The sequence below is a fragment of the Sciurus carolinensis genome, chromosome 9 (assembly GCF_902686445.1).
Source record: "Sciurus carolinensis chromosome 9, mSciCar1.2, whole genome shotgun sequence".
Classification (NCBI taxonomy): domain Eukaryota; kingdom Metazoa; phylum Chordata; class Mammalia; order Rodentia; family Sciuridae; genus Sciurus; species Sciurus carolinensis.
This window is the reverse complement of record NC_062221.1, coordinates 63,237,479-63,249,984: the sequence shown is the minus strand read 5'-3', so window position 1 is coordinate 63,249,984 and position 12,506 is coordinate 63,237,479. Positions and strand designations below refer to the sequence as shown.

General features: G+C 34.7%; 1 protein-coding gene across 4 annotated transcripts in view; it reads right to left on the bottom strand.

Moving 5' to 3' along the window:
* The window catches only part of Opa1 (OPA1 mitochondrial dynamin like GTPase), an 81,533-nt gene that overhangs the window by 32,491 nt on the left and 36,536 nt on the right, over positions 1-12,506 (bottom strand). For all 4 annotated transcript variants that reach the window (XM_047563309.1, XM_047563311.1, XM_047563310.1 and 1 more), the window contains 6 exons: positions 11,487-11,559; positions 11,312-11,384; positions 10,075-10,190; positions 9,164-9,228; positions 8,142-8,218; positions 1,792-1,957 (listed from right to left, as the gene is read on the bottom strand). In XM_047563309.1, coding sequence (XP_047419265.1) covers positions 1,792-1,957; positions 8,142-8,218; positions 9,164-9,228; positions 10,075-10,190; positions 11,312-11,384; positions 11,487-11,559 — 570 coding nt within the window. The remainder of the gene's footprint in view (positions 1-1,791; positions 1,958-8,141; positions 8,219-9,163; positions 9,229-10,074; positions 10,191-11,311; positions 11,385-11,486; positions 11,560-12,506) is intronic.

Below are 12,506 nucleotides of genomic sequence, written 5' to 3'. Positions count from 1 at the left end.
CTTCTACACCATAAAAAGTTCAAAATTTCTTATTGAGTCAACTATTTCACATCTTTGCCTTTTAGCAAAGACATGAAAGAAGGCATAATTACTTTCAAATATAGCTTGAATATATAACATGATACAAACATTAGTCACTATTGTATTATAGCTAGCTTCTTCCCTTTTAATTAATTAACTAATTAATTAATTTTTGTACCAGGGATTGAACGAAGGAGCTCTTAACCACTAAGCCACATCCCCAGGCCTTTTTTTATATTTTATCAGAGACAGGGTCTCACTGAGTTGATTAGGGTCTCACTAAGTTCCTGAGGCTGATTTTGAACTTCAATCCTCCAGCCTCAGCCTCTCAAGCCACTGGGATTACAAGTGTGCACCATCCCGCCTGGTTTATAGCTAGCTTCTAATTATCTAGTGAAAGGAAGAGTACAGCATTAAAAAATAATTAAGAACTAAATCTACTTATGATTAAATGGGTTTTTAAATGTTAGATTTTGTTTATCACACCCTCATTTTAAACACAAGAAGTTTAAAATGATTGTCAAAAGGGCACAATGAGTGGTGGAGTATTAACATCTGTACTTTCTGACCCTCACCAGACCCATGTTCTTTCCATTGTGCCTAAGGTTAAGAGCAGTACTTGGCAGGAGACAGAATCACTGATGTTTTTATGACCACTTACACTTCTTGAATCTCAGGTATGAAATATCCTCTCATGGGACAGGGCCCAGAAAATTGTTAGAGCCAATAGTGAGGACAGCTAGTGAAGTGGTGGTAGTAGCGCCCCAATTTTTGTTCAGGGTAAACATGGTGAGAACTGTTTGAGGTTGAGCAACATGCAACTTAGGCAGAAAGGTTGCAAGAGTTCCTAGAAAGAGAGGCTTGCGGAAACGCAGAACAGAGTTAAAGAAGCACAGGACTGAAGCAGGACAGGAAAGAGGAGAAGTCATGCCTGAATAATTAGAAACTGACACTTTGTTTTTAATGTCAGTATGAAAAACAAAATTGCTGTTACTGTTGACTTCAATTCTGTGAGCAACCTCACAAAGAGCAGTGACTCTGAGCTAGAACAATCACTCGCCATAGAGCAATGTGTAGGACAGATCAACCTGGACAGTGATGATGATCATAACAGCAACTGCATTTCCTGAGTAGTTACTACAGGCCAGGCATTATTTAAGAATTTTTTAGATAGTTGAACTCATTTAATCCTTATAACAAACCTGAGGTAGGAAACAATATAATTTCTATTTTTTTAGATGAGGAAACAGAAAGGTTAAACAAGTAGCCCAAAGATCACACAGCTATTAAGAGGCTCAACCAAGATACACAGGTAACAAAAATGGATTCCTTAAGGTACTTTTTTATAATTCTTAAAGTCTAATCTGGCAAGATCCTAACTGAAAATGATTAGTATAATTTGAGCCCAGTAAAAATTAATAAATGAAATGTTTGCTCTATTAAATGTTTTCCTTAGAGAATCTCAATCCACAGAAATTGTTCACTATATTTTACATTTAAGCAAATTTTGCTGCTTTTGTTAAATGTTATCTTTGGAAGAAGAACCAATGCCCTCAGGCAAACACCATCCCACTTAGTAAATTTTTAGATCAACAGTAGCTGGTAGCAACATTAAAAAGTTAGTTCCAACAGAGAGATGAGGAACAAAGCATAAATGGAGTAAAAGGTCAAAAAGAAAGAGTGGCTGTGGTGAGAATAAAACCTAAAATTCACAGCTCCTACTCTCTTCTGATAATGCTTCTTACCCATTTAATTAAATTATATCCTAACCTCTACTGCTTTATTAGGAAGCTGTTTATCAGTCCACTGTTTAAGCTTGATATCCACTGTGGTATTAAAAGTTCCTGAATTCATCGTTTGTGCAGCTGGAAGATAGATGTTTTCAATCACATGAGTTGATACTCTTTCCCACAAAGACTGTTGAAGGATTTCCTCCCTGAAAAACAAAACACAATTATAAGAATATCAAATCTAAATATAATATTGTTTCTAAAAACAGCTTGATTAATGTATCATTAACTTACTATAAACTGCACATAAAGTTTTGACATGTGTATACATCTGAGAATTACAGCAATTAAGATAACAAACATATCTATCATCCCAAAGTTGGAACCACTCTGCGCTGTCACTATAATTAATATTTTCTAAAACTTTATTTTTGTCTTCTTTCGCTCAGCGTAATTATTTTCAAGTTGTATGTGTTAACAGTTCACTTCTTTTTATTGAGAGAAGTATTCCATTGAACGAATTTGTTCATCCATCCACCTGTTGATGGACACTTATGCTGTTTCTAATTGTTGGTTATTACAAGTAAAGATGCTATGGGGATACATTTACAAATCTTTGTAAGGATATATGCTTTCATTCCTCTTGGGAAAATATCTCAGGAGTGAAATAGCTGCGTCTTTCGATAATTATATGTTTAACTTTTTAAGATTTCACCAGACTATTATACAAATGTTTGCACAGATCAGACCTGTTCTGGGGCAGGAGCAGGAAAAAACCCTAGTGGTCAGAGACTGGACCCTGGTCTTCTGTTCAGTTTTCATACACCTTCCTATTTGTATTTATAATGGTATCTCAGTAGGAAGCCATTGCAAGCTCCTTTTATTTCACCATAAATTTACTCACGTTTTGTCATTACTTGGTGACTGAATGGTCTTTGTCTTTTGGGCATTAGTGATGTATTCTTTCCTTGAACTCTGGTTTTCTGGTTATAACTGAACAAAGACCTGAAAGTTGACCTGGTGAAACTAGCGGCTAAGCTCCTTGCTTTGCTTTTGAGCAGCAGAGATGTTTCTGGCACTCTAAGCTCTGTGGCTATACTACAGGATTGACTGAGTTATGCTGAAGACTGACCATGGGATAAGCAGTGTGGTTTTTGTTTTGATTTGGTTGGATTTGGTTATGGGTTTTGTTTTGTTTTTGTATCCTATTATAGTGAAACTTGGTTCAGGGGAAACCAAGTAAATATTTTCCTGTTTTCATTTTTTTTCCTTAATTGAAATAATTCCTTTTTCTTATTTAGTAATCTGTGTTCTTAAAAGTCTTGCAAATATTTTCAACTTGATCGTGCATCTTTTATATTATTATCTTAATCATGACCTGTTGAAATACCCGTAATATCCCTATGCTTTATGCTGTGGTCTGATAAATTGTAAAAATTTTGTCAATAAGTTTTGTCTGAGACTCTACAGGAATTAATATTAGACAAATAAGCACATGAAAAGATGCTCGAAATCATTAGTTATTAGAGAAATGTGAACTACAACGAGATCCCACTATAAACCTTACAATGACTAAAGACTGATCCTACCAAATACTGGTAAAAGGATAGAGGACACAGAATTCACTTTCTTTGCTGGTAGGAATGTATAATGGTGCAAGCATTTGTATAATAGTCTGGTGATATCTTAAAAAGTTAAACATATCATTATCGAAAGACCCAGCTATATAAGTCTAGGACTCTGTAGACCAAGAATCTACATCCTAGACACACTTTCAAATAAACTGTAGCAAAATCCAGAGTATCAAATTTTGACAAGAGTGCTGTTTTCCATTTCAATCCATAATAGACACCTGCTTATATAGCCTCTCCTACCCTTTCATCACTGAGCTGCTGTCCTCTGTCCCAGACTCCCACTGTTCCCCTACATCACTATTTTTAATGGGTCCCCAACACTCAGTTCCAGAACAAGTAAGGAATTTTACATTCTCACTCTTTCTCTGTTCCTTGTATTTCTAAACCTTTCTGGCTCTCCCTTAAGGACAGTGTTGTCCTCAAGTTTACTGAGTGGAAGCTGTCAGCAGTTAAATATCCTTCAGAGTTGGGAAGGAGAAGCTATGTTTTCCTCACCCCACAATCTCTCTTCTAGATCAGTCCTCTACTCTCAGATAAAAACCCCTGTACTGTGAGGTCACCCATCTGGTAGTACCCATCTGCTATCCTTCCTGTTGCCATCATCTAACAATTTCCCCAGCATGTTCTATAGGATTATTGATTTCTTCATTGTAGGTTTTTCTAGCATCCGGGGATTCGGTCTACAAATATACAAAATGCATATAACACTAGTTTTCTTTTACCTTCTTTATCTCCAAGAACTTTAACCACTTAAACTAAGAAATATTTTTCAAAGTGGATTTTTTTTTCTTTGAAAGAAGAGGCTGGTTGCAGTGGTGCATGCCTATAATCCCAGGAACTTGGAAAGCTAAGACAGGAGGATCCAAAGTTTCAGGCTAGTCTTAAAAACTTAGTGAGACCTTAAACCTAACTTAGCAGAATTTGTCTGAAAAGAAAAAATAAAAAGGGCTGGAATGTAACTCAGTGGTACAGTGTTCCTGGGTCCAATCCCTAATATCCAAAAGTGAATAAATAAATAAAATTTAAAAAGAAAACTTACTCAATATAATAATTTCAACCAATATAGAGAAAGTAATAAGTCCCATAATTTCTTTTCCAGGAGACATACACTTTTCATAGTTTATCATTAAAAAGTTATAGTGCCTACATAAGTATTTATGTGGGTGTGTGTACTTACATAAGTGGATCATATTATTCATACTAGTTCATAAATGCTTTTTGCAAATCTTAATGTATATTGTATATGGTTTCCCATGTCAACATTCTATATTTTTTATTGGCAGCAAAGTAATCTATAGGAAAACCAAATACCATGTAATGCCAAATAGAAAAAAAAAAGTTAGTTTATTATTTTTTACATTTATAAACAAAACCAAGGTGAAGATTCCTCTGAGTTCATTTTTGTCAAATATATCTTCATTTTCATATATTCCTACTAGTAATTCCTAGTAATTGCTGAATATAGATGTATTCACTGCTTAATGAACTCTTCTTCATTACCTACCCATCAAAGCACTCAAATTCTGTCAATTCTATTTTTTAGGTAAGCACTTGACTATCTCCAAAATGGCTCCTCTTCTCCACCTGCACTACCAGTACCCATATTTAAGCCAACATAACCTCTTACTGTAGCAGCCAATTGCTTTCTTACTTCTAGTGTTCTCCATCTGTATACCATTTCTATATCACAAAGGTCTTTCTAAAATAAAAATCTGATCTAAAGCTCTTCAATGGCCCCCACTCATGGGATAAATTCTAAGCTTCTGAACATGTCTTGTAAGAGTTAATAATCTGGCTGACATCTATTGTTCTATCTCTTGCTTCCTGCCTCCACCTATATGCTAAGCCAGAGGACAGTTACCTGGCTCACCTCTCTTGCTTTTATGGCCTGGTCTCTGTGATACCTAACACCAATGCACCCATTAAAATCTCTGATCATAATATTGTAGATCTTCAATTCCTCAAACTTGAATTAGGGGCTTCAACTGTGCTTTCCTATCTTACTTTTACTTTCATTCTTTTAAAACTAAATTAAAATAAACAATAATTTTCACCAAAAATTACATGAGTACCAGAGCACCTTTTTTCCCCGCCCCCAAAGTCTGTATCTATAAAGTCAACCAACTCTCTTACTGGAAAAGACATATATTTGTTGATGGACACAGGTTAATGATATGCCAATATCTCCTACTTACACAGGCAACTGGTTCTTGAAAATCAAGTATATCTTGTAGAAATGCTAACAGTCTACAATGCAATGTGTCAAATCAAAACCCCAACGACTTTCTTAAAACATAACTAAAATACAGTACGATGTCTACAAATAAAAAATGATCATGTTAGGAGCTAAAGTACTCATAATACTGTTTCCAGATCACCAAATACAGATCAGTCCTGTGATTTAAATAATTATATAGACATTAGGCATGTGTCTTAAAATATCACAAAAGATATCATGCGGCAAAGAGATACCAATAAAAACTTGTAAGGCAATATCAACCATGTCACAAAAATTGTGTTTTTAGTGTAGTGCAGTTAAATTCAATGTGGCATGAAGTTAGGTTAGGACTTGTTCTTGTGATTTGTGTTCTTTTTAAGCTCCAGAGTCTGAAAAAAAAAAATAGTTGATGAAAGGACGACAGAGAATTGTCTAATCTGGCAGCTCACAAAAATGATTCTCTAGTAGCCAGATGTCCCAGCTCTCACCTTTGCCTTCTCAATGGGTAATGTTGCAGTACAGGTTTCTATGTTCTTTCCCTAGTCCTTTTTAGTCCACTGGTATTAAATAAATTAGATTTATCTTCTAGGTTTGCTTCAGTGTAGTTATTCTTTAATTTCAGTATTGCTTTGTCCAAACAAAACTAAGCTTTCCATTTGATGATGCCAGAAATTAATTTGCAGAAGGATCAGTTTTCCCTCCCATAAACTACAACATTATATCTTTTAGTTTATAAATCATTTTTATGAGCATCACCCTCATACAATCTGACAAAGCAACTAGTATTATATTTACATCTATACACACATATGTATGTATCTATGCTTCTTGCAAATGCAAAAGCTGACTTACACAAAGCCACTGCAATGGCTTAAAATACAAATAACAAACATAACAAGTCGTGTCATATATATTTGATTAATCAATCAACAAATATAGATAAGAACAGATCTCTTTTTTTTGGGGGGGGGGGTGATAAGAGAGATTAAAAAAAATGGTCAAGTACTGCCAGGTGCTAAAAACCTGTAATCCTAGCTATCTGTGAGACGGGAATGGCAAGTTTGAGAGGCAAGTCTGGGAATTTAGAGTGATGTTTTGGTCAGTTTTTTCATTTGCTGTGACTAAATGACCCTACCAGCTCAACTATAAAGGAGGAAGAATTTAGGAGTCACAGTTTCAGAGGTCTTAGTCCATAGAAGGTTGGCTCCATTCCTCAGGGTTCAAGATGAGGCAGAATATCATGGCAGGAGAGGGTGGTGAAGGGAAGCAGCTAACACCATGCTGATCAGGAAGCAAAGAGAGACTTCACTCTCCAGCTACAAAATATATACCCCATAGTCATTCCCCCAATTAACCACTTCCTCCAGCTACCACTCAGTTAATCCCATGGGGGACTAACTCACTGATTAGGTTAAGACTCTCACAACCCAATCATTTCTCCTCTGAACCTTCTTGCATTGTCTCACACATGAGCTTTTGGGGGACACCTCACATTTAAACCATAACAAGAGACCTTTTCTCAAAATAAAAACTAAAAAGAGTTGGGGAGATATCTGAGTGCCAGAGTACTCCTGGGTTTGATCCTAGTATAGGAAGGAAAAAAAAATATCTAAATACTAAGAGAAGAGGATGTATCATTACTGAGGAAGGAAGAGCACTGAGTTGGGACACTAGTGAGACCAAATTCAAATTTAAGGAATAGACACTGGTGTCTTGACTTGGGTGAAAACCTTTAACTGAGCAAACAGAATAAATACAAAAAAAAAAATTATCATGAAGGATGGTAAGAATAGTTCTGCTATAAGAATGATAAATTCTTAAAAACACCATAGACCATATATGGAAGATAATTTAGGCACAAAGAATTTTTTAATTAAGATATGACTGCAAAAGTTTCAAAGCTATTTTTATACAGCATGCTTGAGTTATTTGTTCATAATGCCCACGCCAACAAATTTAAGAATGCCCAAATTTACATAAAACAAAATTAAAGTGGTACTTCACCTTAAAAGAGATTCACATGACAATTTACCTTAGGAAAAATGCTGAAGACGTAAAAAGGTAAAAAAATAAAAAACGCATCTTGAAAATGTGATCTGTACACAAAATACCAGGTGTATATTATAGAGAGCAGTAATTATTTTTACTCCAAAATAAGAACTTAGGAATATATAATATTTTTTCTTTATAAACCAATTTTCTTCACAATTTTCTTCTCTGAGTAATCTAATAACCAGTTCCAATAGATTGTTATTTATGTGAAGTATAATTTATGAAGACTTCATCTAAATTATTTTATAAAAAACATGATTATACATTTATTAATTATAAAGTAAAGAAAAGCCAAAGATTTTAAAAGACCATGTAGAAAGCTGTCTTCCAGAAATTCAATGGTTAGATTATGGCAGCAGATATCTTGCAAAGACATAATTTTATGCAACAAAAACGCTGCTTTATCAATTTAATTTTGCATATTTCTTTTGATTCAAATAGTAAAGTCACTGAGAAAAGGGATTAATGGCAAAGTCGAATACTCACCAATGTTTCGGTGTAACCTGGCTCAGACTGATAACTTCATCGAGGATCTCATTTTTAGCTTTTTCAAATAGTTCATTCTAGGCAATACAGATACAAGTAAGTTTTTTGTAAGATAATAAATTTGTCCTGTCATGATTTTCAGGAGAAACCAGAAGAAAGATTTTGGTAGGGTGGGAGGCTGAGTTTACATTTAAATATGCGGGACTAGCAAAAATGCTCTTGTAATATAGTCTTTACTTTTTAGGAATACCATTATGCAGATAAGGACAGAGAAAGTGATATAAATACTGATAAATGTCCACTTTACTCAATTCCAAATGCAGTGTTTCATATAGCATTTGTTTTCCTAAGATTTCCATATAACTGATGTTATATGAAACAAACAATATTTATCTATTTAGTGTAACAGTAATAGTAAATGAATGCTGTTTTACAACAAATGGCTTTTTTGGAGGAGGAGGGGTACTGGGGATTGAACTCAGGGGCATTTGACCACTGAGTCACATCCTCAGCCCTATTTTGTATTTTATTTAGAGACAGGGTCTCACACTGAGTTGCTTAGTGCCTTGCTGTTGCTGAGGCTGGCTTTGAACTTGAAATCCTCCTGCCTCAGCTTCCCAAGCCACTGGGATTCTAGGCATGCCTTTGCCCAGCAACAAATGGCATTTTAATATCAAGGAGAAACAATATTCCGTTTCCATTAAATTAAGAGTCCAATTCTCTAAGGAAAAATGCTGAAAAGGCAAATTTTTAAAAAAATCTTGATTAAATAAATATTCTATGACCTTTAAAGAATATTATTTAACTCTCAGAAAACATTTCGACACTTGTTTTGATATCTTATGATTCATAATTATGTTTTAATGATATATAATGAACAATTTGTTTAAAAGAGATAACTGTTCCTGTTATGGTCAAAACCAAAGCAATTTAGCTTACCAGATTTCTCTCATCAACATCAATTCTGTTAGAATACAGTAAATTAAAATATATATAAAATATATGAGATATCCATATATTACCCGGTCAAGTTCTCGCAGGCGAGGATAGTTATTCTTCCACTCAGTTTCAAGGTTAAAACGTGTTGCTGAGGAAGAAATGAAGTGTTTAAGATTATGATTCTCTTTCTTTACAGATTTAATGGTGAACGTCTATCTTGCATACCTTCTGCATCAACCGGATTTCTGAGGGCATGCCTCCTTAGTACTCTGGGCTCTTAACATCTCATAACTTAATTATTGCAATAGTTGTCTAAAATATTCTTTTTGCTTCTAGTTTCTCCACTTCAAAAACAGCTGCAGCAGCTTAGTACAGCTGCTAAGAGAAGATCTGGAGTCACACCACTAAGATTTAAATCCTGAGTCTAAATGTTATGTGACACTAGTTGTGTACGTTACTCTGCACCTGTGTTCTCTTCTGTGAAATGGGAATAAAAATAATACTTACAAGATTGCTCAGGTACTAAGTGGAATAAATAGATAAACTTTCCAAATGGGAAAAGGGAAGACTATATTCTCGTCAGGTGAAACTACGTAAGGAAAGACAGAGAGCAGTAAATTGTGGGACTAAGAAAGCAGGACAACTGTAGCTGAAGCACAGGGTGCTCTGCTTCCCAACAGGTTTCCTCTCATCTCTATAAAGGGAGAATCCAGGTTCTGTATAGTTAAGTAAGCTTCCTCTCAAGCATTACTATAAATTTCTTGACTTTTAAAAAACTCTGCAATGGCTCCTAGAAATGTTTCCTCTGAAAAGGAAAATCCCATACTTGCACAACAAATGGTTTGTGTTTTTCCATTTTCCATTTATTGTCTAAAATAAAGTACAACTGCTAAGCAACTATTAAAAAAAGGGAATGAAAAATATGATGGATGCTAAAGACTGCCAGCTAATAAAATGTCTAAATTGGTTTGCTTATTTTAAAAATTCAACTTACCTTTAAAACTATCAGCCTGTTGTTCAACTGATTCTCGTACCATTTTCCAAAAGCAATCTGATACGGCAAGGCTTAAATTTCTTGTAGTCACTTGATGTGCCTTTAGCATACTTGTCCTATTTAAACAAACAAAAAAGGATTAAAATGTATTCCCATGTTAAAAGGACAATAATACTACCACCAAGTTGGAGAATGCACCTGGGTATTAAGAACAGCCACTTACATCTTTTATACCACCACTGTCTACTATTAACTTTCTGTGGTGAAGAAAATGTTCTACAACTTGGCAGTCCAATAGAGTAACTACTAGCCATAAAGGGTTACTGAGTCCTTAAGATGTGTGTGGCTAGTTGAGGAACTGAATTTTTAATTTTACCAAATATTAACTCATTTAAATTTTTAATAATAACACAGACTAGCAACTACTGTATTGATAGCACAGTTTCATGTTTGTCAGTTCTTCCCCAACAGATATTTCTGCAGGTTGTTGGCAAATACACTTTTCTATTTCCAGAAACACTCTACTAATAAAGTTTTAGTACAATTCAGTTGCCCTTTTAGTTTTTCATTTTCAGTCAATCTCATTTTCTACTAAATTCTGTTAATACCTATTTAGAGATATTCTTTTGACACCCCCAACCCAACTTAAGAGAACTGTGTCCTTACTGTAAGAGAAATGTGAACACATATTTTAAAAAGAAAATGTTAATTTTTAAAAATCACTTCCTAAGTGAAACAATGTAGGAGATGTGAGTGTTGTCTTGCAGTGTCCACATCTCCAGGGGCAATTTATCTTGAAATCATCTGCATACCATGTGACAAACTGTTCCCAATTCTGTCAAATAGTGGCTTAAGAACTTGTTTATTATCTGGGCATGGTGGCACATGCTTTTAACATCAGCGGCTTGGGAAGCAGGAGGATTCTGAGTTCAAAGCCAGCCTCAGCAAAAACGAGGTACTAAGCAGTTCACTTGAGACCCTGTCCCTAAATAAATACAAAATAGGACTGGGGATGTGGCTCAGTGGTCGAGTGTCCCAAGTTCAATCCCTGGTAATGCCCCCACACACCCCGCGAAAGAAAAAAAAAAAGGGCTTGCTTATTAGATACAAACCACTATTTGGGAAAAAAGTCCCTGTTAAACTAATAGCTACAAAACAATAAATTTTTAAGTGAAAACATTTCATTTAAGCTATTTTCTCACTATTAAATTTTAAAATACTTTAGCAAAATACCTACTTTAGAAGTTTTGAATTCTGAAAAAATTCTTCTTCATATTCTCTTATAGCTTCAATGCTTTCAGAGCTATTTCCTAAGGGAAAGAGGATGACCAAATTTTCACTAAGAAAATTAATTTTTATTAATTGAAACAACAAAAACTGAAAATAAATTACAATTATCCATCTTTGCATACCTTTTCCTGTTACAACAGCAAAATAGCCCAGAGCTTTCATTGGGAAGAGCTTTCCTTCAATTATCTGTTGAATCTGATTTTAGAAGTAGGAAAAATAAATGTGAGATAGAAGCTTACATAATTTTTAAAAGGAAAACATACAATTTAGAAGGCAAAACAATTTATGATGCTATACATGTTAAGTTGATCAAAAATAAATCTGTACAAAAGCATTTAAATGCATTTCAATTGCTATTTGAGAAAAACAAATACATTTAATTTTACTATACTGAAAATGTCTTAATAAAATACAGGCACCAAAATTAAAACTCGGAATGACTATGTAGTGCTTTGGAGTCAACCTTTGTTTGAATTCCTGCTCTGCCACTGATTAGCTATGTGGCCTTAAGTGACTAAATTTTTTCAAAAAGCTTGTTGAGATTATGAGATAATATGATACTGACCACAGTCCCAGCAAAGAAAAGCATTCAAAAACAGTAGTTTTTGATTTTTATTTCCCTGTAGTTCTTCAAATATCTAACCTCTAAACAAACTGGATTGTCTTCTCTTAGTCTTTCTTCTTTCTCCTTTCCCTACTCCTTTTTTAATAATTGGACCCACTGGTTCTTTACTTGTTCAGTGTCAAAAATTCTTTGAGTGTGATAAAAACTAGTCTTTAAACCCAGAAACGGATATATTTGCACAGAAATCTATCATTCGCACACAATATAAGAGTCTCACCCCTGAGGCCCATTCAGATTAATACTGGGGTAGGAGTTCCTCCTCTAAGACTCATTGCGATCTAGGCAACTGCTCAGTCTTTGACTAAAAAAGAATGAAATACACTTCAATTGCACTTCAAATGAAATTCAAACTGACTATCCTACAAAGGAGAAAAAAAATGAAAGGACTGGACAGAAATGGAGGTCACAGAAATTTGTTTCTACTTCGCTTCTCTCCCCCACATCAGGACCAATATAACCAACAACAGGCCTTACTCTTAAAAACAAGGCACTGCGGAGGTCATGAAGGATATGGAGA